This window comes from Arachis duranensis, chromosome 6 (genome assembly GCF_000817695.3).
Source record: "Arachis duranensis cultivar V14167 chromosome 6, aradu.V14167.gnm2.J7QH, whole genome shotgun sequence".
Lineage (NCBI taxonomy): Eukaryota > Viridiplantae > Streptophyta > Magnoliopsida > Fabales > Fabaceae > Arachis > Arachis duranensis.
In genome coordinates this window covers 93036503-93062914 of record NC_029777.3, presented here as the reverse complement: position 1 = coordinate 93062914, position 26412 = coordinate 93036503, and the positions used below count along the sequence as shown (strand labels likewise).

The following is a 26412-nucleotide window of genomic DNA, read 5'->3' as shown; positions in this document are numbered from 1 at the left end:
GCTATCGCTGCCGGTACCGCCGAATAGATGCTTCTCTGAAGATCGATCACGGGTGTGGTCTCGGTCAAAGGGAGTTTCTGGGCACCTCCGAGAGGTCCTCAAGCTCACTCTGCTCATGAGCCGACCTCCAGGACGTTCGGTGCCTCCACCTTCCTCTCGTACCTACTCAGGATGAGGAATGAGTTCCATCTTCTGCCTGCGTTAGGTTCCCACAGACAGAGCCAGCAATTGTTCGTCGATTCGTTGAGCCGGTTGGTTAGGTGAAACGGTTGATGGTAAGTACCGGGACCTGTGTGCACTCGTCGCGGAGAGAGATGATGTCCACGAATGTCGGTAAGTCGGCGGGTGGAGTTACCTGTCAAGGACACTCCGATGCTAAAATAAGTATCTATACGAAAAGATAGCTAATTAGAACAAGAATATGACGTACTTTGGAAAAGGGGTAAATCCCTCCCTTTTATTCACTGTATCCAGGTAGACTCCGTCGCTTGGGCCTATTCACCTGGAAACTCCTGCCATCTGATCAGGATTTTTCTAAGAGATCGTGTAATGCATAGACTACTTTAACTTATGTGGGTCGAAGACTCACCGGGTCGACAATCCACCAAATAGATCTCCAGCCTTTATTGGACTAGTCCAAAACAAATTTGTTATTCATTTATTCAAGTAAAAGTTTAACAATTTCTACTAACAATAATTTTATGTCTTTAGGGCACATACTATCTATACCCTTAATTAAATTAGTTCCCAAGTTTTTTAAGACTGTCAAACGTCATAAATGTATCATATAATTGTATCATACTGGCATTCATTCATCAAGGTTTGATTAAGACGCAAAACGCTTATACTAGAAATGTACCCTTGCAAAAACGACGGATTTTGACTCCAATGTATTAATGAGAATGCTCAACAGATCAATCGTTTTAAAAGTTTCTCTTTCTATTATTTTTTGTATGAAGTTTATCACATATGAAAAAAGCATTTTTAACTCAAAAAGTAAACGTCCTTATCCAAAGGAAGAAATAACTGAGAAGAGAAATTTTCAACAAATCGTCAATGTCTTTAGACCTTGAAATCCTGAATAAAAAACAAAGTGCTGTAAAAATAAAAATGTTCATATTTTCTTAAATTCTCATTTCTTTTTTTTTTTTGCTTTTCTCTTCTAAAAAAAATTAAAATAATTTGTAATATAGACCTTTTTAGTTCATATTTTAGTCCAAATTATATTATTCGAAATCTAAGATAGTTTACGTATATTTAATAACATCTTTGAATAAGATATCAAAAATTGTAGAATTTTTACAATTATTCTTAGATTAATGTTTGATCTATCTAAATCAAATTTCGTACAGAGCACAATGAAAGAGAGAAAAACTCTTCAAATGGTTGACTTCTTGAGCACATTGGTTAATGCAATTGATTTTGTGGTTGATAAAATACTTTATAATCACTTCGAAGTTATGCAAATATTGTGTAGTCTTTTTAGGTTTAATTTTATCTAGTTTGCTTTGATTATTTAAAAAAAAAATTCTTAGTATATTTAAACACTTGAACAAATGTTAGATAATAATTAATAAAATTTTTAAATTATATTTATGCTTATTAATGACCAAAATTCAATTTAAAATATAGAGCTAGCAGATAAATTTGAAATTCATCTCTGTATATAAAATTATTTCTCCTTTTTCTAATTGCATTTTTGTTGCTTCTTTTTACTCTTTATTTACTTTATATTCAGAATTGCTCAGTTATAATTTTCCTAGTAGTTAGTCTTCTTATTAAATGATATTATTAATTTCTTATTATTGTTAATAATCATGAAATAAAAAAGTCTAAAAACTAAAGGGCAAATGATATATAATTTCAAAGAAAATGTCTAGTTGTGCAGAAAAAGGAGGTTGAATCATGTTTTGATATTCCTTTTCAGAAAGTAAACTTTAATAAAGCTTATCAAGTTATTTAATTTGTGAGTAGCAAAAGATATACGTTAATTCAAAAAAAAAATTAATATAAAAAAAAACTTTTAAGGTGTGTAGACACCTCAGAACGAGTCTAAAAATAATTTTAGATATATATAAAGTATAAACACAATAAAGAAGAAATAAAGAGAGACAAGGAAAGAAAATATACATAAACAATATATATTGTTTTGATTTCAAATATCTACCTAACCTCCTCAATCAAATTAAGAGTTTTACTATTTGAATATGTATACAAGATATTATTTTTTTAAGTCTTTCCAAGATAAAGTTACTCGAATCACTTTTGATCTAAAAGTTATTAGATATTATTGCATCAAATCTTTTTAAGCTAAATTTGACTCAGAATCGACACCTAGATCTAAGAATTATAGATAATTTTAATATTTTTTCAAGTCTTCAATGACTCAAATCAACTAAAATAATCTAAAAGATTTATAGTCAGTGGTGGAGCTTAGTTCAGACAAGGGAGACATACCCCCAAATTTTTTATAAAAAAATTAGTAATACTTTTTTAAAAAATAAAAAATAGTTCAATTAGTTTACATACTTTACTATGACTTAAAGTACCCAATAAATTCAATAAGCAACACTTTCTCTACCTTTAAGTTCAAATATAAAAAATTAGATATTTTTATTTATTTAATTTAATATTATTTTATATTTTATTGTTTATTTAATTTAATTTTTAATATGACAAAAATAATAGAAATATTATAAATTTTAATATTTGTCCTTCTAACTTCTTCTTTACATATTCTATAGGATATATATTCCAATTTTTATATAAAATAATAATAAAAAATCAAAGAATTAATACATTTTTTAAGAAGAAGGCTAATATTTAAAAAGGAAAACATATAACTTTTATAATATCAACACCTGTAGATAGTTCTTCTACTTTAATGAATCACGAAAAAAGTGAGATACAACCTTCAAAAGTTCAAAAGTTACATCTGATGAGTTGACCTTAATTTTTTGGAACAAGACCTTGAAAACGGCTTTAAATTTGGCAATATCATCCAAATCAGAGAGATGAAATTAGACGAGTTTATCTTAAATGGAGTTCATATCAAAAGTTTTTTGATAATTATTTTCTATCATAACCCCCTAAAAATTTATTTCAAGTTCCGCTACTGTTTATAATTTTCTCAAAATTTCTCAGGTTAAACATGATCACAAATGCATCAGATTGCAAAGATAGAAGTAAGTAATTTTTGAGGTTTTGATTATAGAATTTAACAAGTATTTGAACTATCTAAGATTTGTGCTTGAATCTAGTATAAGATAAACTCAATGTTTTGGACCTAAATTACAATTTCCGAAAATTCTAGAGTAAGCAGGGATTTTACAATGAATAAAGATTAAAGAATGAATACAATGGAGAACATTTGAAAGAATTTCGCAACAGTTAAATACTATTTTTAAATATAGGAGAATAAAAAATACTAAAAAAATAAAAAACAAAATATACTAAAACAACTATACTCCGGGCACAAAAAAATTAGTAATCAAATTAGTTACGGACAAATCGCAGTATTAAGCCAATTTGGATGAGATATTACATGATTCAACCAAATCGAAAAATGAGACATAGATCAACTAAAAGCATGTCTCTATGTAATTCGAATCAATCTAATTCGAACTAAAAACAGTAGTAATTCGAATCAACGCTGTTCGAATTATGAGGGAGTATGCATGCTAGGTAGTTCAAACCAAACTGATTCGAATCATGCATGGGGTAATTCGAATCACTCTTATTCGAGTTATGCATGGGCAGTTCAAATCACTCTGATTCGAATTATATGGTGAGCAATTCGATAGGCAGTTCGAATCTAGCTGATTTGAATTATGTATATATAATTCAAAATTGGCTGTTTCGAATTAGGAAGTCCCAGACGTGTATAAATATGGTGTGAACGTGAATTGAGTTCATTTGAGCGAGACAAAATGGCTAGTGAGGAGAGTTTTGTAGTGTTAGTGCATTATAAAGGGTCGATTAAGAGAAAAACACGCTCTGGTATGAAGTTCACTGATAAAGATTCTCTGAGTATTTTTATGAGACTTACGACGAGATTCGATGACTTCTTGAATTCTATAATACAAAAACTTGGGTTGTAAGGCGTGAAACGGGTTCAGAATTTATTTTATCGCATTTCGATCTTAGTGCTTAGAGATGACGTGAAGTACGATTCTTTCATTATAGGGAGTGACGAGGATTTGCAGGTCCTAGTCCATTGTCGTCGGCAGTTTTCCGAAGTCAGGACACCTGAGCTGTTGGCAAAGTTGGTTGATGTGGTATCTAGCTCGGGAGGTTCGAACCGGAATACCCAAACTCTAGGCACGGTAGCCGGTTCTAGCTCGAGACTTGTTGGTGCATCTTCGCCCGTGCCTGTGAATGCACCTCGGGACGAGCTTGTTGCGTCCCCATCGTTCGCCGTTGATCTCAACTGCAGTGGTGGCGGAGAGGTTGGTATCGTGGAGAGGGTGCCGATTTTTTTACAATGTGGGGCACCGGTTGGGATGGGTGATGCATTGTTGGATGATGATGGCAATGATGATATGGAGCCTGACCTCATTGCTAATGACAGTGGCGATGATATTGCAGCGAGTAATCCAAGTGGGGCTGGCGGTGGTTCTAGCTCTGGGACTCAATAGTACCCTCCGCACTTTTCATCTTTTGACTTGGATGCCATGAGACAGGACATAAAAAAATAACTTATTCACTCCTATTTTAAAAGAACAAGTTCTCACTAACCTCTTCATTGATAACACCAGCTATATGGGCTACTCCATCCAAACGATAAAGTCAGTCCGGATTATCTCCCATTGGCTAAATCTTCTGCTCAAGCCTTTTTTGGGAGTCGTACTGGATCGTTTTCTCTGGAATTTGGTGGGGCATGAATTTGAAATAGTGGTTCAAATGAGTTTATTTCAAACTCTTTATCTATAGGGAAATAGGGGGTAATTCGAAACAGTTTGTTTTGAATTACTGTGGGCACGAAATTTCGGACTAGTTTGAATGATGCTGTTTCGAATTAGTGTGTGTAATTCGAATCAGGGTGATTCGGATTAGTGTGTGTAATTCGTGACTCTAATTCAAACTATATAAAAAAGTGCTCTTAGTAAAACCTTGTAACATTTTTATCTTTGGTGAAATTGTGTAAAATCACCCTCTACTTAGTTTATATGCGTCATTTGCCTTAAATATTTTATATTTTAATATAAATTTTGTACGAATGACTAGTATTTTTTGCACACATAACATGATTATTTGAGGATATTTTGTTTTTTATTTTTGGTATTTTTTATTGTCCTGGATTTAGGATTAATATCTTTTTAGAGTGTCTAATGTTTTGTTGGGAAATCCCATTCTTTTGTACTTTTGTAAAATCTTTAGTGATATATCCTTTTAATTTATTTCTAATTTATTTATTCTATGAATGAATACTATTTTTGAAAAAAAAATATGATAAACCCTTCTCTGATCGCCAAAAATATCTTCCCTTTCTTATCAACACATACTAAAAATATGAATTTAAATCTTTTAAAATTAAAAAAAATTAGCAAAATAATATAATAAAAAATTAATTACCATAAATTTATAACTCCTATCATATGTAAATTTTACTTAACTTAAAAGTGATTAATTATTTTTTCATTTCACTATTATTTTTTACTTTAGAAAAACCTGATCCAAAAATATAACCCACCATTATCAATTTTTTCTACTTTTAAAGGACAAAGAGGTAAAATTAAGATTCCTTAGACTCTGGAAAACGTAAATAGGAGAAATTGATCAAAATCATAACCAACTTGAAGCCATTAAATTACAAAAAAATTATTCATAAATGACTTGGCCTACCACCTACTTACGGTTTAATAATGTGGGTATCTAAGTTACTCTCTCATGCATTATAGTGCCCAAATGCACCTTCATTTTTGGTAGTTATTGGTAGTTTTCGGTAATTGTAGCTTTTTGGTTGTCAATTTCTGATAGTAGAAGAAAAAACTTGCAGCTTGGAAGAGTTCCAGTAAGTTTTAAAAATAAATTAGAATTTCATCGCCAACAATAAATAATAAATAATGCAGTCATTTCCTTAACATTGACTTTCCAGTTTCCACTACCTTTAATACAGGTAATTTAGACCAAATAAACTATCAAAATAATAGAATTTTAATCAAATACTTCCGAGATAATAACCAATAATATCACTCTAATCTCCAAGAGATTTAGGAAGCAAATACTTGATAAGATGACGAAAAAACTTTAGTATGTAAATATATAACAAGTGAACTCCACCTTAGTGCTTCTTTACCCCCCTACACCCTAGCTTTCCTGTGAGATAAGATAAGACGAGACGAGACAAGACAACAGGATAAGCTCTATCCTTAAGCACGCCGATAACCGACAATCAATTCATAGTTCAAACAACAATCAGTGTCCCCACCAACATTTTTCCAAGCAAACACACTGCAGGTTTTACGCACAGTTGGGTCCAATAAATATCTGTGATCAAAATGATCAATATACAAATATATATAATTTACATTACAACGGAATACGGCTTTCCTCTTTTGATAAGAGAGGGAGAATGGTTAGTAGGCTAGAAACGTGTATACCTAAGGTCAATGCATGAATAAATAAATCAAGCCTCGTTAATTGGTCTTCTAAGACCAGAATAAACAGCCGATCGAAAAAGAGGAGGTGCTTCTTCTGTCAATACCTCAGCATCCAGCTTCTCAATATGAGGCCATATCTGCCATCAACAATATAAATGTATGATAACGTCAACGTCTTATATAACTCCTACTTCAAGAAGCGTTCACTTACTAAAACATGATAACTAATACTGAATTAATTTCATTTCATCTGTCACTGCCACATTTTATTCAAGACAAGTGCAACTGACAAATAAACTCAAACTAGGTAAATTAGCAAATGCAAGCGCCGTGAATCAAACAATACCTCAGCCGCATACTGCCTGGAAAAGGCCTTCACATAACCCAAAGTGGTGATACACCATTGCTCCTTTTCGCCTACATTGTAAGCACCACTTTTCTTCCCGCCATTTGACTGACTGCAGAATACAAAAGAAACCAACAAGTTATTTATTTGTGTGCATCTACTAAGCAGGACAGTAATTTGGTCATTCTTTATTATCCATCTAGGTCAGAAGGGCAGGAACTGGAACCTGTTTTGGGGTTGTTGATTCTCATTATCTAGTTCCATTGTTGATGGTTCTTGAGGATCCACTGCCATCACATCAACTTCTGCAGCCTTCAATTCGTGCAGTGATCTAGCTTTAGATCCTTCAGGAAGGCGCTCCACCAACACATTTGAGAAGCTTTTGTACAACATTAGAAATAATGCCTACATGTGCAACACCACCAACGCAAGGAAAGAACCATTAGAACTTAAAATACATGCAATTCCGATTATGTGGGTCTGCCACCCTCTTTGCTCCTCTCCTCCACTCTCTCAATTTGTTCTTCTCTATTATTATTTTATTTTATTAATAATTTTAAATCTGATACTAGTTTTTTAATTGTATTTTATGGTGGTGGTTTGAGATATTGGAAAACAGATGGTGGTGGTGGTGGTAGTGGTTGTTGTTCTAGTGATCACAGGTGGTGTAGTAGTAGAAATGGCGTAAGAATAAAATGGACACTTTAATAGAAAAAAGTAAAATAGGCCACCGTACATAAACACTGGCATAGAAATAAATAATTTGAAAACAGTAGCAATTTAGTACTAAGTTTGATAGCACATTCGTAAGAATTTAGATCCTCTAAAGTGAAGAAGTTGGTAAAGTGGTAAAGTGAGGAGTTAATCACCATTGATTTTGTAACTTCCATATAATGTATGCCCCACTATCTTATTTTAAGAGTGATTTCATTTTACCAACTTTCTCACTTTAGATCCTTAAATGCTCAGGAAAACAAGCAAGATCCAAGAATAGATTGTGCAAATACAATAAAAGGGTAATCTGAATTGCCTCAATTATAGCTGACAGACAAGTAAAACCTAACATCTACAACAAAGTCTTAGAATATCTTTTTCGGATAGAATAATTTATAATATCTTGGAAGAACTTCATGATACATCAGGTAATCAATTAGTCATACACGTGAGAAAAACAAGCTTGAGAGTTATCTCAGTTTGTTTCCTTATTTAAACACTACAACCAAGTATAAACAAGACCAATGGATATATGAAATTATTACAGATCATATCAACTTAAAATCCTTTTTATAGTATAAGGAATAATTTAAAAATTTCTTAACTGTAAAGAAAAGGAAAGCTGTGTAGTAACTAGTAATATAACACTAAAACTGGACAGGAATCCAGACTTGGAAGTGGCAAAGTGATATCCCCTCAAGCTCTTTGCTTTTCCTACTTAAGTGGATTCCCTATCCTCCTTTATTATTTCTTCTTTTTATCCTTATCCTATAATATTTTTATATGATAAATCCTTATCCTCGTTTATTCTGCACTTTGTATTCGTTTTTTCTATGATTTATTGTAGATGTGCTGGAACAATAATGCAGTATCCTCTCTAAAATATGGAGTTAAGTAACTAGACCAAACAACACTATCATTGATCTCTTAATAGAAATATAACACTTCCACATTTACCAGAAGCAACTTTTGCAATCTAGCACAGGCTATCTATGGCTGTGAAGTATTCAAAAAGATAAAATTTCAATAATAAATGGTAAAAAGATATTCTGCTAGTCCATCCACAGCCACATTACTACGAAGTCCTATGCAGTTTCTGACCACTAAAAAATTTTTGTCCAAAGTGTCATAACAGCATTTCAGTTGTCATGTCTCATAAGGAAAAAACTGTCTGCAGACATGTTAATACCAGTTTTAGTTAATTACCTCATTTTCTTCAATTGCTCGGACAAGAAGAGCTTCCTTAGCTTCAAAAGATTCTTGAAGAGAAACTACCTCCTCCTTTGCTTTTGCAGCTTGCGACTTCAATCTATTCAACCTAGCAGGATTTTCACCAAGAACTGGTTCACCATCTACAAGTGTCAGTTTCGACTCTGCAGCATCTAACTCTTCTTTTGCTTGCTTTGCAGCTTCTTCAGCTGATAAAATATTCCTTTTAAGAGATAATATCTCTTTCCTTAAATCAGAAATACGATTATATGTCTTGCTTACTGCATTTCGAAGAACCTGTTTGATGGGATACACAAAGGATGGAATTTCAAACAAAAGAAATACAAATGGCTATGAACATCAATTAAATTAATGCTACATATTTTGATATGCTAACAATGACGATAAAAACAAGAACAAGAAATATTAAGTATCCAGCACCTAAATGTAAAAGGCATTATGTGCAAAGCAGATCAAGTTAAAACACATCTTTAAAGAAAATGATAGTGTTCCCCATCCTCCTGGGAGTTATATTCGGGAAGGAAACAGTGCTTTTGGCTCATAAAGATGCAAGGATTCTGTGTGAATCCTCGGTTTTTGCGGTGCTTTATTGTCTTTGATTGGAAAGGAATTATGGGATTTTAACGATCCTTCTTCCGCTATTGAAATTGTTTGGGATAAGATTACCAATTTGGTTGGTGCTCAACTAATTGTTTGTTTAATGGTGTTCCTCTAGCTGATTTCAAAAGGTGTGGTGGCATGCATTGTTACATAGTCTATTTCATAGATATCTCTTTTGTATCTACGATAATTACGTTTTCTTTTATACATTCTCTTCTCTTTAAAATAATTTATGTTTTTACTATCAAAAGCAAAGAACCACGATATTGAACTATCCATAAATTGAAGTACCTCCCATGGACGATCTGATGTATGAAATTGCTCAATATTTTCTAAGGAGAAAACCCATCTCACGATGGCCAAATTTGATACAAGTCGATAACCCATCATCCTGTCAATTGCTATTGCTGTCATTTGGGTGTTACTCTTCCAAAATGAACCCACTTCAGCAATCAGCATGACTTGCTTATCCTGGTCAGGACATAGTTTTGCAAAAACTTGACCATATCTCTCTAAGACGGTTATCAAATGTGTGAAACTTTTAGATCCAATATTGAGAAGAGTTTGTACAACCACTCTTAGTGTAACTTCTAGACCATTATTTGGAAGTACGCTTTCATCAATCCACGAGATTATTTCACGAACAGGTGCCTTTCCTTTAACCATGTTGTTAAGCTCTCCAGAGAGCACATTTTCATTGTTCTCTGTACCGTCTGCCCCCAAAGTTAAGTTTGGTCCACCTTTTGGAGGAAGTAATTCTTCTAAACCAGCTGCATTTTCAACGCTCTGTGAATAACATGAATGGACAATAGAAACATTATTAGTACCGGTTGAGAGTATAAGGAGTGAAGAGAAGAGCCAAGAAAATGTGCTCAAGATAACCACCATTTCCACTCCCAAATATTTGTACCAAATTCCTAACTTTCTTCCTCCTATATCCTAACTCATTTCAGTTTCTGTTACAACTGACTATAGCAACTGACTGGAATGCACCTCATACCAGATCAATTTCATTGAAGGTCTGCTACCAATTATATGAATAAAAACTAAATTACATGGAATAAATTCAACTTCAAACATAAAAGCCTCAACTACTATAGACTGACAACAACAAAAATGTTAATACCCTATTAGGTTTTTCCTTAATCAGCAATTACTGTATGAGAGATTACTGGGTAGCATTGCATTATAGTACTGCCACATATTGAGGTCGTGTAAACTTTAAAATTAATCAATAATCACTTTTGTGGTTCGTCCATGATTAATTACCTGCTTAACTTTGTCCCAGTAAGATAAGCGAACTTCTCGCTCCAAAACCTCCTGAACAAACACACGTTGCGGGGCCCACTTTGGGAGGTCTAAGACATAAGCCCACTCTTCCCATGGCCAGATGAACTGAAAGTTCGACCTGCAGTGTAGTAAATCCATCAACCAAGTTGAACAGGACCAGACTAGAGAAACAACTTGTCAAGCACGTTAATTTTGAAAGTAAAAACAGAACTGATCTTAAAAAGATATTTTATTTAACCTGAGTCATGAAAACCGAAAATTGTTAAACCTAATTCATGAACATGGCACAAGAACAGGAAGTAAGAGTTTAAAGGTGACAGGAAGAGGTCGAGCAACCTGCATCAACCATATTGTAGACTTGCCTCATAATTATACAGGCATGAATCTACAATAATGACTTCACACTAGATAGAATCCCATATTTTTTTCTTCCAGAAAACAGTTTCTTCCCTGGTTTTTTTTGAAAATTGAAAATGATCTATATTTCGTGTAAATATGAATTTCATTACCACTTAAGTTTCAGGCAACAATTTGCATATTGTTTCACAAGACATACATCTCACTACTGACAATGCAATCTTTTAATGGGAAATTATGAATACTATTTTCAATATAAGAATGTCATACGTCAGTCATTTATTTTTGTTTTTATTTTTATTATTATAGAAAAAAAGAAATAAAGTATTAGAGAGGTGAAAGAAAGCAACAAAAACACCAAAGAAAGAGGATTCGATTTAAATCAAGGGAAAGCATGAAAACATAAATAGTATCTGGAACATACAAATGATGTGAAAACCAAAGGATGAGACGTGTTCGACACTCCATATCCAAATCAGCAATCTTCTCAAAGAGAGCACGAACTGCTCCAGCAACAACTGCAGGAAATGCTCCAGGAAGAGCCTATTTTGTAGCCAAAGGTGTGTCAAACCAAAAATCAGAATTTAAAAATCATGAATGTGTATTAGAGAGCTAATAAATCACCAGCGACAAAGAAACAATTTTAAAATCCAACAAATAATACCTTACAAAGGTCAATAATAACCAGTGTGTAGTATATTGGCTTGAAAGGTGGTTGAGGTAGCATCAGCAACTGCAGGAGTGATGGAGATAGCATAAATAAGGCTGCCCGATACATAATCGAAATTACACTATGCATAACTTTGTATAGAATATACACTTTAGTGATTCAACCATTGAATCACAATGACACATAATGAGATCCTTTATACTAAATTTCATGAAAATTCAAATATATAAAAAGTATTTCAAATGCTTTTCATATTTTAAAAACTGGCCTTTAAGCTGCAATACTAAAAATTGGGAAAAATATAAGATTACTAAGAAGGAGAAAAAAGAGGCAGTGAGCAAAGCAAGAACAAGAGCGTATGAGGTGTTTATCAGTCTTTGGGTACGAAGGAAAGGGAAAAAAGTATATATAAGATCTCAAAGAGTCGATAAAGAAGAACAATAGATTTGGACCAAGTTAAGTGCATCAAGGACAAGAATGGAGAGCTTTTAGTCCAAGATGAGAGCATTAACAAAACAAAGAAGAGCTACTTTTATGAGTTATTTAATGAAGAACAAGAGACTTTTCCGTGCTTAGGTTGGTTACACACGAGGGAAGACGACTAAAACTTCAACTATTATCGAAGGATTCAAGACTTAGAAGTAAGGGAGGCTCTAAAGCAGATGAATAATGGAATGACAGTAGGATCAGATAATATTCCGACTGAAATGTGGAAAGACTTAGGAGGTAAGGGCATCAGTTGGTTAACCAAATTTTTTTATGAAGTGGTCAAAAGAAATCTGCGTGTCAATAGTCTCACTGTAGACATGATATATGATAGGACGAAATGGCAAAATTACTACCAAATATACAAAAGCATCCTTCATTCAAACATATCTAAGAAACATTTATAATATTCCCTATATTTCAGTATATGATAAATTCTTGACATTCAAGCACATCTTTGCAAAACTATCAATTAGTTCTTACTAATTAAACCAACCCCAAAATGTCAACTCGTGTAAAGAAATACCCACAACTACTGAGTCACCACTATAACCAAAAAAACTCAAAATCATCCTCAGGCACCTGAGAGTGCAAAATCACATCATTGCTTCTTTTCAATGAATATATGGTACTGTCCCACCTTAATAGTAACTTGCACAGAACTCTGCAATCTTGAATGCTTAAGTGGAACATAGAACAACATCTGGCTTAGGATCTCAAATACTAAGAAAAGAGGACAAGCTTCTATTAGATTTATTGTTTCATGGCATTGCCTTCTAGATTTTTAGACATTAAATGTTACTGAACATGTCACTCAATTTAGTAACATCATTATTTTAAAGCCTGTAATGGCAACCAACCAAAGCCAGTGTAGAGACCCAAATCAAGCTTCAATCCACAATATTATAGTGCTAAAGCTTTACAGGTACCAGGGTCCAATCAAAAGCATCGAGGTAGGTAGGTGCAAATACCTGAGAGAATATTGTCTCAGCCATGAGGTACTCATATCTGAAGGGCACTGGCAAGCCAACCATAAAGGAAGCACATTCCTTTCGACTAGCTTTGCATGAACACAACGAAAACAGTTAAAATTATGTCAAACAATTTTAGAGAAGGATGCAAAGCAAAAAGAGAGGAAATAAAAGGACCAAAGGAATTCTAACTAAACACCAAATAATAGTTTTTTGTAAAACACAACAGAAATCGGTCAGAACTAAGAGTTTGCAACATCAGAAATGTTTTTTCTATTCTTTAAACGACAGTAGTGATGTTTGAACCTAAGATCACTAAATCAAAAAATGGTTTTGAAAGGGTAAAAATAGGCATGTCATTGCATTGAAAAGAATCAACAATTCATACAAACCAGCCATTGAAGAACAGAAGCACATCCAGGAGATATTCTTCCATAACAAATCGATCAATAGGCTGCAGATCCTGCCATCCAAAAGATTATTTTCCATTTAATCCTCAGATATAATGGTGGCGAAAAAAGTTCAAAATTTTCAAAACCTGAAACTGCAGTGTAGGTAATACAATCATACATGTAAACCAAACAGCTTTGCATATCAAGGAATTAATCAGCAAGTTTATCACGTGAAAGTCTGCTCCTCACTTAACAAAAGTAAAATTATTTGTTTTGGAGATGTCTACAGAACAAATCTAGTCTGACAAGAAAAATAGAAGCACAAGAGCAGACAATGCTAACATATCTTAAAGGAACAAATAAAAAAAATACAATATGCCGACAAAATAAAACCTCAGAATAGGTTGTCTTTCATCATGGCAGGGAGGGGGTGGATGAAAAGCTATTTTCACATAAAGATTATAGCAGCAAACTCCAAGGAAATTTCCTTTTATCTGAAAATGCTTGATGGTAGTAAGTTACTGTTTATCCGAAAATACTTGATAGTTGATAGTAGTAAGTTAATGAAGTTTGTAATGAAACAACAAATTTGGATCCAAATACAAATGTGAGAATGTTCAAACAATGGCCTGGCTTGGAAATGTTTAGGCTTTAGAGAAAAGTTGCTGAAATCTTACCACGTCTTGGAAATGTTTTGGCTTTAGAGAAAAGTTGCTGAAATCTTACCACCAAAAAACATTCAAATATTGGTGGATTATCATGTAAAAGGTTATAAGGACATGTGCCTGGTTTTGAAAGCAATTTTAGAAAATTATATGGTTGACTTTGAAATTTAAGTAACGGTGAAGGTAGAATATCAATTTTTGGCAGCCACAACACCTTTGACAAGCCTTGCCGGGTACTTTTCCATGGAACTTGTAGCTTCCAAGCAGCTCGTAAAAACATTCGATCAAAAATACTTATTAATTTTGCTACCATTATGCACCCAAAGCACAGGCCACAACACTCCCAAACAGGAGCATAAACTATATAACTACTTAAGAAGAAAAACAATCACACACAAAGAGAACAAACACAAGAAAGAATACACAATTGTATGCACTTCTTACAAGAAGATATAAACAACTGCTTCAACACTTATAAGGAAAGCACAAGGTATGCAATCTCTATATCTCTATATCTATATTAAAAGCCACAAACTTGGACTAGCCAAAGGAAACAACAACTAAGAATTATTAAGTGCGCTCAGCTATGTAGATCAGACAATGCTATAATATCATATCTAATTAACATCTAAATATCTTTGTCTAACCATACTTGTTTATGTCAACATGCTCATCTCTGCAACTATTAACTTGATTTGTTTGTTGAGTTTTTACCACTAAATAACATAGCCAGTCTCAGCTGCACAGTAAGGGTATGCACAAACCCACAAATTATGTCACAAATTTTCTTCTACAGAGAAAACAATGCCTAAACAAAGCTCTTGAAAACAATGTCAAAAGATGCAGAAAAACAATGAAATATCCAAACAAATATAAGGTTCAATTTACTGTCAAAAAAAGGTCCAAGTCAAACAATGAATTATATAAGTTTCCATAATGTAATATTAAAAGCAACAAAATCAGTGTAAATGCACAAGACCAATATCATAAGGTGAAAAAAAATCACCTCAGTTTTACTGGGGGGAAATATGTTAAGCCGGTGTATCCTTTGGGGATATTTTAACTCTGCTTCATGCTTTTGTTTACCATTAGATATGCCAGAAGGTACTGAAGGTGGGCTTGGTATGTTAAGGCAGCTCACTGTCCCAAATTCATGGGACTTCCCAGCAACAAGCTGAGCTTCAAATGATAGATGTGGTCTTGGAACTAACAACCCAGGCAGTACAAATAATCAAAGCAGGGAATAAAACATAGGTAAACAATGGAAAAAAAATGCAAGAAGAAAGAGATGACCCGAAAAAACCAGAGAAGAAAAGGAAAACAATAAGCCAGATTAAAATCTCACCACAAGATTCGACTAGATATGCTAAGCTCAAGTTAGTATTTCTTATTTTCTTTCCAAGGAAACATTCTGTTATCATTATGCCATTAATGTAAACTATGCGGAACTTGATCTTCAGACATATGGAATCAAATAATGTCCTAAAGACTAAAAAGCAGGAGAGAAAACATAATAAACCATAAGTGTTGAAATTTTTCATTTAGATATCGAACCACCTATACTACCATGCTTATCAAGTAAAAAAAGAGAGAAAATTACCACTTTCAACTTTCCATCCATTACTAGATAAAGCTTGTATTCTGTCATATAAGTCTTCTACAAAATCCTAGAAAATAGCAACCAAATGTTAGAGAAGAATTATTTGTGTCGAAAGCTTCAAAGAAGGATACAAGGGTGAAACCATACGACAACTACGAGATCTGAAAGGAAGAAAGAGGTAACACCAAGAGAAATAGAAGTTTAAAAAGGAATAAAGAATAAATAATAATCTACCAATACTCAGCAAATAACAGTTCCAAGATAACTTATAAATTTCATCAAATAAACAGAAATGCCAAATTAGCATTCCGAAAGAAATTCTTTCAAGCTCATCCTCAAATTTATGATTGTTATTAACTTAATCTAAACTGCAATCCCTTTTTATTGTCCTGCCAAACTAAGGCAGGTGACCTGAGTTCAGTGCTTCAAATCCTAACATGTACTTTCAGACCATGATATTCTATAGTAATAGAAAAATCACAAGGATAATTGTACCGTGTACAATGGAATGAAAAACTTCACAGGTACTGTTATGCCATCACTATATGCACCACAGCAGGCAAGGCCAAAACAACATAAATATTTCATGGGAAGAATTGTGTTTGCAAGGAAACATTGATATGGTCTTCAAACGAGGACAGAACTCATAATGAAGTGGAAATAGTAACCAACCTTATCACCGGAACCTCTCTCGTTTGCATCATCTTTTTCAAAAAAGAATAAACCAGTGTCAGAGTCACGCCTTCTGATGCTCAAATAAGCTTCAACACTAACCATCAGTCTCTCAATCTCTTCAGGAACTTGCTGTTTACAGACATGAGACATGATCGGCCATTCAATGGAAGTTTCAGGAGACTAATTAAATGCCCATTATAATTCAAACATGCATGCATTATGCATGCCAAGTACCGACTAGAGAAGCTGTTATATCATTTACAAAAAAATTTGTAACTTCTCAAGATACTGAAAGTTTACATTTTCTGCATCAAATTATTTCTTGGCTTCACACCCTTAACAATTCCAACTGGTGCTTCAATAAATCATAAAGTTCATCTCATTAGTTTAACACTAGTAAACCAAAACATCATTTCAGCTAACATTATGTCATGACAGCTTAAGCAGCAAAAAGGCAGAAAAATCCAATCATCAATAAGTAGTAACAAAAAGGAAGCTCTGGAACCATCCACAGATAAGAACACTCCAATACAAATGGTTCAATTATCAACTGCCATATTGTGGTCATACGTCAAACAATGCTGCCAAGTACCAACAAATTTGATTTAACTTCAAGAGGAATTATTTAAGCTAAAATAAGTGGTTTATGTTAGATTTGAATGTTTCAAAAGCAAGTTTCAGAGAATATTTTGGTCTGGATGGGATAAAGCAAAATCATCTTCAGAGATAAGTAGGATGCATTTGGTTTTCATTTTCATTTTCTATTTTCATTTTCAGTATTTTCTGTTTTCTGGATTTTGTGAAGGAAAAGGTAAAAACAGTGAAAATAATAAAATCCTGTTGTTTGTTTACACCTTGTTTTCTCTTCTTTCTTTCCAAAATTCCAAAAATAGAAATTACTGAAAATGAAAACGCAAACCAAATGTGCCCTAAAGCAAAACAAATAACTACAATTTTAGAACGAATTTTGGTGTTCAGGCAATGCTTGGAAAAAACTGAAAAACGAGGGTTGATACAGTGAAATTACTTTTCACATTAGTCATCCAAAAATGAGAATCAAGTATATTCTACTTTTATTGAAAGTCATTATTTTCCCCTGAATGAATTAAAATCAAAAACTGTAAACTGAACATATACCCCATTCAGGTATTTGGATCAAATAAAAACAAACAAGCTAAGCCCCCCAATTGACAAAAGGAAAATACAGCCAGTCTTATTTCCATTCACATTTCACAGATCTCTAAATTTTATAATATAGATAGAAGATGACTCCAACCATTGGAAGGAAAATAAAATCTTGAATGCAAATGAACATTCAGAATCATAATGGTTCATATAAACTTTAAAGAAGCCAGTAAATAACAACAAATTCAGAAATTAATAAATATGATAATGATAAAAGGAACAGTTAAGAGAATATATGAATATGTAAACTTTTAACACTAAAATGCAAAGAAATATTTTTTCTTATGTTGCTAAAACATGATGCAATCAGATTACCAAATGTTCAAGCATCAAATACTTACCTCAACAAGTTCTGCTCCACCCCATGGGAGGCATGATAAAATACAAGTTATATAAAAGTCTGCACAAGGCTGCCACAAGGGATTTCCTTTTTCCTCATCAACTATTGTAGCAGCTGATGATAAAAACGTATCAAAGATGCCAACCAAAGAGCTTAGTTGAAGAACCTTACTGCACATCTATATAGAAATTTACAAGAAAGTGACTGTAGGATCCTGGTACCATTGCAGCTAAACTAAACAGATAACGGGCAGAATATAATGAATAGTGGCAGATAATTCAGAATAATAGAGTAAAGAACAGAAGATGGAATAGAAGCTACAGGGCTGAATGATACTGAGATATCATTCTTGCCTCAGTAAATGTATTAGGGAATGTAAGAGATATATGCAGAAAAGGAAGATACAACTAGCATTCGAGAGGCTACTACTCTCCTATCAGTTCTATCCAGCCTAATTTCAAAGATGAATCCCCATAACACTCTTCTCCTCTCTTATATACAATCTCATTTCTCTCTCTCCTAGTCTCCTTATCAAAATGACCATATACCAACTCTGCCAAGCTAGCAGAGTTAGTGACATAAAAAAAACTGCAATCAATTACCTGAATAAAAAAAATCTATAAAAAGAAAATAAAGACGGATGGATGATAATAAGAATAAGATGAAAACATATAATTGGGACTTCATGAAAAGTAGCAAAGCAAAATAAAATTTACATGCGGAAATTTTAATGATCGGGAAGCGTATAACAAACCAATTGTAAAACAATTTAGACAAGTTATGTAAACCAGTTATGTAAAACGGCTTAACAAATATGAGAACTTGAAGAACTCCCTAACTACCTCATGCTATATAGAGTATACTGTCATATAATAACAATGTCAATAAAGGTACATATTTTTATAAATAACGATGCAATACATACCATGACAGTCATAAGCCGCATTAGGATACGAACCCCATTGCAGTCTCCAGAATTTAACGCATCCTATTTTTAAAAAAATAAATAAAAGCCAAGCAACAAAAATTATAGGTGATTAAAACTCAAACATATGCACCAAAAGATCCACATAAAACTAAGAGAATTTACTGCATTCGAGCATTGAAGCAAATTATTTAAAAAAATGCAATGGGAAATTTTATTATATGAACAAATAAATTCAAAATAACAGTATATGTATCGTGGAACACAGCCACTCAGCCAGTAAGTACCATTATATAGGCAGCTCATATTGGCACCAAGTTAGTTAGAAGAGTTTGTTGATTATAAACATCGAGAGAGGGGGATTAATTTGGAGTGTTGGCATTTTCTTAGTCTTGGTAAGTCGGGAAATCTAACTCTTCCTCAAATCAATGTAATCAATCTTCTAGTGTTCTTAACATTTTTTATCAATCCTATTAAAAACATGATAACATATATACTTTCCTATCCTGTGATCTTTATGGATGACTTTCCCTTGAGAAGCTGGAAAGCTATACTGCAATGATCTTTTGTTTGTTTGTGGCTTTTGCAAGGAGAATCTGTTATCCTCCCATCTTCTTGTACATTGTAACATTCTTCTTCCCATCTTAATGATATTATTCTTTTATCAATAAATAAAATAATAATAACATAGATACTTTCTCTTCCCATTCCAGTTCAAGTCATCTCATTGCATAATTGCATCAAATCAAATCTTAATTAAAATCCCATTGAGAATGTTAATTTATAGAAATTTGTTTCAACGACAACTGAATATTTCAAATCGCTGTCCTTAATTCTCATGGAAAAAGCCCTATCTACAATTGCATGTACAAGCAAAATAAAATAAGAGAATGAAGACAATGCAAATACAACTTAAACTTTAGAACAGCTGGTTCATTACATGGTATCAAAACTTCGCTAACCAAAAGATCTAGAGTTCTATCCTTTTTACCCTCATTCTTCTGAATAAGGATAGAATTTCAACACAAGAAAAAAATAGACCAGTGCATATTCAATCCACACTTGAAGCCCAAAAGACACTCTGTGAGATAGCGTATTAGATATACAATCATTCTTGTGTTTCTACTAAACAATTTCAGTTTTTAGGAGAGACAATTTATGACACATCATCAAGAAACTAATATAGAAGCCTCAATGGATGAACTGCTCACCTGAAATTTAGTCCGAGTTTTGTCCACTAGTTTTTTAACGAAGTCCTCATTTTCTAAGTTAATCAAGCCAATCTGAAAGAAGTGAGTATTAAAGGAAATGAAAGATGCTCAGGAACATCATTTAGGGAATTGAACTAGGAGCAAATGAAATTTCACAACACATAGCAAAGATAGTAATCACTGATAAAAATAATAGACAATGATTGCAACAAACAGCAAATAAAAGGACAATAGTAAGCAAGGGAAACAAATGTTTCACAATAAGCTAATCTGCTAATCATATATTTTATTTTTTCTTTTACCATTGCAAATATATATTTGCAAGATTGTGTCAAAATCATGCTGCTTATATGCATCTAGCAAGTAACAAATATGCAAAGCATCAACATCAAACTTAGTAAGCTACCAAGCTTGCATTTAGAAAGTAAACAGCTCATAAAGGGAAAAGTGAGTAAGTCAACAATGCTAAAATCTTTTATGAAGTGCAAAGAGGAAATAATTTACAATGTCAAACATTAGGTAGATTGTATACATACTAGATTGCCTTAAGTAACAGTTTCGATCGTATATACATGACATGCCATAATACTTTGATGAATTACCACTGCACAACTATGACAATGACTAACTCAGAATAATTTCCAGCAGGAGTTCATCAAAATAATTCTGCACATTCGAATACATAAATATATCCCCCTGGGCATGGGGAAGGAGGGTCATTTGCTATTCAATCAAGACAGAGAGAAGAAAAAAACCTACCAGGGTTCCATACAACGGAATCTTGTGAGGCAATTGCTCAGCACATGCCAAAAGGAACTGCATGAAGAAAAATAAAGATATTATAAGAAACCACAATGATAGAGAAAACAAGCATGTCTTAGTATGTTAGATCTGGAGTCCATTATACATGAACATTTTGAAAGACCAGCCTAGACTTCCAGAAACAAATTAAAAAAAAAAAAGTGTCAATATCAATATTTGGAACAATATATACAGGAAATTATATACTAGTCCGCACACCAAATACTATCCTCGTTCTAATAAAAAACAAGTATTGCTATTGCCTATCGGAAAACAGCCACTCAGCCAACTATAACTAACAACGAAACTAGTACTAATATTTAAAGCCACCAATATAGTTTCTCCATAATCTCTAAAGAAAGCTCATAACACATGCATAATACAGATGTTAGCTACAACAGTATGCCTCATAGCTCAAAAATCCCCAAATTTCAATTGGTCCAAACAGAACAACAAGAACAAAGTAGTTACCTAACAAACCACGATAAATCATAAATGGCAAAGAAGGGAATCGAAAAGCTAACCTCCAAAATCTCGGTTTGGGAGTGGTCGAGCTCTCTGCGAATGGCGCCAAAACATGTTTCCTGAAAAGAAAAGAATTGAAATTAAGATCGAAGAAAGAAAGAAGAAGAAGAAGAAGAAGAAGAAGAAGAAGAAGAAGAAGGAGGAGGGGATGCGAACAATGTGGTCCTTGAAGTCGCCGGCGGCACCGTATTCGGGACTCTTGTCGCCGATTCGCAGAAGAAGGCTTCTCCAGCTGCTCATTGTTGCGTCTTACAGTGACCAGTGTAATGGTAAAGAGTAAGAGAAAAACGAAGGGCAGAAGAGAAAGGGGGATAATATTAGGGGTTTGGAGGGTTTTAATGTCTTCAATACCAGACCGGGGAAAAGAGAAGACAAGAACAGCTCAGCCGCTGAGACCGAAAATCAATTTCAGTTGAACCCTACATTGAGTACATTCACTAGGAATTTTTTTTTTTTTTTCCTACGTTTGTTTTATATGCTTTTTTATTAAAAAGTAATTTATAAAAAATAAACAGATAATTTACTTTTTATACTTTGAAAAAAACTGTATAAGGTAAAAATTCACAAAAAATTATGTAAAACACTAAATATCATTTATCCTTCCTGATTGGTTTATACACTTTTCGAACTAATTTTGTTCAAAAATTATTCTTTTTTAAAAAAATCTTACCTATGTTATTCATTTTTTATTAAAGTTAGATTTATTATTGTTCGTTTACCTTTTCTATCCTTTAAAAATAAAATAATCTTGGTTGAAGAAAAAAATCAAAAAAATAAATGATGTAAAAAATGGCTAATTTTTTAGGTTATGGAAATGAAGAATGTGATATGCTTAATTATGAAAAAATGGTGTGTTTTTTATAGATATAGAGATAACAAAAAAATCAAAGGTTTAAATTTGTGTGGGCTGAAACTTTTTTTACGAGATAAGCAAATTGATGTGTTAGTTTTGTAGAAAAAAAAATTATAAACTATAAATCTGATCCTCATATTTATATTTTAAAAAAAATAATAAAACCACAAATTTAACCCTTAGAATTATAATATTCACACCCAAAAAAAATATATCAATTATTCACATTTCTGAAAAATACTATTTGAATTTCAATGCTAAAAATAAAAAGCATTATTATGTTTCATTTTTTTTAATATATTTTATACATAAAAGTAACGTTATTTATTTTATAGTATTTATTAAACTAAAATAAATAAAAATTCACTCAATTTTTTTTATTTTATCATTTTAAATTATGCGAAAATTTCATATCCCATAATCAGTATTTATATTTGTAGGATCAAAAACTTCAAATGTAATAAAAAAATAATTAAAAATATATAAAAGAGATCACCAGAAAAAGAAGATTTGGTGGCAAAAATACCAAAAAAGTAAAAATGAATGCGATAGGCTATTAAACATATAGAAGATAATGCCCCCGAACCCGAAGAAAATAAGGAAACTGAATATCGCATAGAGGATGCTGAAGCTGAACTAGAGATTGAGGTTGTTCTAGAACACTACCTGTCCAGCCCTCTAAAGTCTCTTACAGGGATGGATTCGTAGGTGATGGGTTGGAGAAGCTGAACCCGGAAGAGATAGTAGAAATGGTGGCTGAAGAGTATATCTCTGATTGTAAATCCCATAAAATTGGCAAGTAATTAGTTAATAAATTAATTTTTAATAAAAAAATTAGAAATGTGAATTTTATAGTAAAATAGGATAGAGCTAATTAAAACAAGAATTTTAATACTAATTTCAATAAATTTGGCACAAAATTGGGCTAAACTGGGTGTACCAGCCCATATTGGGCCCAAGGCCCAACCCAACTCAGCCCAATTAAACAAAACAGCACCCCTTCCCTTCTTGGCATTCATTTCCACGCTGAAACTCAGCATGAAAGGGGAAGAAGCTCTCTCACAAAACATAAACCTAGGTTGAACTTCAAACCAAGATAACTTTTGATTCGGAGCTCCGATTGACGAGCCGATTGTGGCCACGCGCTCATCGGAGTCCTCTTCAATTCTATCTAAACAAAAAGGTATGTCTCTCTCAAATTCGTGCCCAGTGTTCTGTTTTCCCTTTATATGCGAAATTGGTTTGAGTTTTGAGTGATTTTGATGATTTTGGTGGTTTAGGTGCAATCTAACATTGGATAGTTGTTGGATTATACTCCAATCATCAATGGGTAAGGTAAGAAGACTCTAAACCCTTGTGAGTTATCCAATTTTGTGTACCTAGTGCTAATTTAGTGAATTGTGTAAATTAGATTGAAATTATGTTAGATTGAAATTTGAATTGGTGAATCGGAGCTTTTGGAAACAACTTTGGTGGCTGAATTTTTGGAAGTGGAACTTGTGAGCTTGCATGGTGGGGTTGTCTCGGGTTATACGTGGAAATCAGTTAAGGTATAGTTTAAGTTTCGTGTGTTTAATATATAAGGTTTTGTGAAAACTTAGGATAGAGAACTATAGGATAAGTTGAAAAGGGTTTTATGCATTAAATGGTTAGCTCTATGATGTTGATGGTAAATTGATGATTAGGCTTGTGTTGGAATTAACGGTCATGAGATGAATGCAATTAATGAGAATGTGTTATTGAAACTAATAATGGTGAATTGATGATGTTGTTGATATATGTCAATGAGATTTTGTGGTTATGACTTGTTGATTGGTTAATGATGATTTATGGGTTGTTATTAATGAATTGAAGAAGTAAATTAATGAAATTTTAAAGTTGTAGTTTGTGGTTGGAATGGTGAATGTTAGAATTAATGTATGGATTTTATGGACTTGTGTGTATTAATGTGCTAGTGGTTGGTGTTAGTGAAAAGAGACTTGATATGTGGAAAATTTGCAGGTTTTGTGGGTAAGGAATATGAATTTGGTAAAAAGTTGGGTTTGGAATATTTTGGTAAAAAGTGAATTTTGGTAAATTTTGGTAGTCCATAATTTGCTCTACAAATTTTTATAAAGATGAGGTTTGTTTCAAATTAAAGAAGGTTTTAAAAGCTTGAAAATGATATAAGGTATACGAAAAACCGAATTCTGTAGAGGAAGTTATGGATGCCGAAAATTTAGTGCGAAAAACTGAAATTTTGAATGTTGCAGCAGAGCCAGATTTTTCTTATGTGTGCCCACGCACACAGCTATGCGCACACACCCAACAGAAGTAAAAAATTTACCTGTGCGTACGCACACCTTTGTGCGCACGCACACCTGGTGTTTTTCATAAAGTTTGCGTACGCACGCCCTTGTGCGCACGCACACACCAGGATAGGCCTTCTGTTGGTGGCGCTAGCACAGGTGAAGCGCTTGCACACCAAGTGATGGGTGCGCACGCACACGTTCTGCTTTGCACACGCCCTATTTTTCAACACCTGTATTTTTCTGTTCTAAACATAATTTTGAACCCCTAAACCCCTATTTTTGCCCTGTTAACCTTAGATTCTACTAGCAAACTTAGTAAATAGCAGAAGTTAGAATTTTAAAGTAACTTGGGAATGAAGAAAGAGGTAAATATGATGAGTTATATGAAAGGGAAGTGGTTATTGAATGAAGTAATGATGCCATGGCTTGATAAATGACTAAACAATGATTATGAATATTAAATAGCTTATGAATGATGATATCTGAGATACGAGTTTCTCTGGGTAACAAAATCATGGTTTGCCACCACGTGTTCTAGGTTGAATCTCGATACTCTATTGACACTACGTCGTAAGGGTGACTGGGCACGTATAAATTCCCGGGTATGGATAGCCCCCATTGAATGATTTATGAATGAATGTTTGAATGATGAATGAATGTGAAATCTATGCATAGACTCATGGAGATGCGCGACGGGGGACAGTCTAAGGTTTTTGGACTTGTCGTGTTGGCTGGATAATCGACAGATGAGTCTCATCAATCATAGGATAGACATACATCATGTGCATTTGTTTGTTTTGATTGCTACGCATTACATGGGATTGCCTAACTGAATATATGTATTCTGCTACCTATTATACTTGCTACTTGTACTATCTGTTTCTTACTTGTGCATGAACTTGTTTGGTTACTTGTCTTTGCTGAATTATGGATGATGGAGGAATGGGGGAAGGGTGAATTGGTTAGACGTTAGAGGTTAGGTTTTAAGGCAAATAAGTATAGGGTACTTAGATTATTTACCCCTTTCTTATGATTTCTGCTTAAAACTTAAGTTTTATAATTGTATGATGGAGTTCTAGGATCGCCTCTGGCATTCTCAGGACCTTATTTATTATACGTGTGGCATCTTTACCATGCTGAGAACCTCTGGTTCTCACCCCATACTGTGTTGTTGTTTTCAGATGCAGGTCGAAAGGCTCAAAATCGCTAGGCGTCTAGATTTCTTGAAACGGAGTAGTCCTTTGGGATGTTTTGGTTTATCAGTTTATGTATATATGTACTTAGTTACTTAGCTTGCTCTCCAAGAAACTTGACTATTTTGTTCCTCATAGAGATTACGGGAGAGTTAGGGAACTCATTTCTGTGTTTTGAGAATTTTGGGATACCTGTATATATATGTATATATATATCTAAATATTCTCCGATCAGCCTTGGTTTCGCAGGCTGAGTCAGGAGCTAGTTTCATTGTATTCTCGGCTCTCTTTTCACTATTTCACTTATTTACATTTATACCCTTTAGGTTTCTTAGCACGCAAGTAATTCTATTTCCTGAGCATTGCGCATTTCATTTTGCGATTTCGTTTTACCCATTTTTCAAGGCTCCTCATATATTATATCTTTCCAATTATTATACTATATATATTTTTATTTTAGAGGGCGTAGCGCCTTGCCACCTCTGCTTTA

The 26412-nt window shown here is 33.4% G+C and overlaps 1 protein-coding gene across 1 annotated transcript; it reads right to left on the bottom strand.

Annotated features, from left to right (window-relative positions):
* Window positions 1-6366: 6366 nt before the first annotated feature.
* LOC107494641 (nuclear cap-binding protein subunit 1) lies at window positions 6367-22017 on the bottom strand. The gene is made up of 19 exons (XM_016115680.3): window positions 21742-22017; window positions 21585-21644; window positions 21019-21075; window positions 20260-20331; window positions 19049-19111; window positions 18125-18301; window positions 16596-16727; window positions 15924-15990; window positions 15330-15529; window positions 13659-13729; window positions 13267-13351; window positions 11804-11872; window positions 11564-11682; window positions 10762-10900; window positions 9784-10278; window positions 8869-9168; window positions 7175-7353; window positions 6949-7060; window positions 6367-6739 (listed from the first exon to the last, which is right to left on the bottom strand). Exons 1-19 carry the CDS (start codon window positions 21823-21825, stop codon window positions 6629-6631), a joined length of 2592 nt encoding a protein of 863 aa, XP_015971166.1. The 5' UTR covers window positions 21826-22017; the 3' UTR covers window positions 6367-6628.
* Window positions 22018-26412: the final 4395 nt, after the last annotated feature.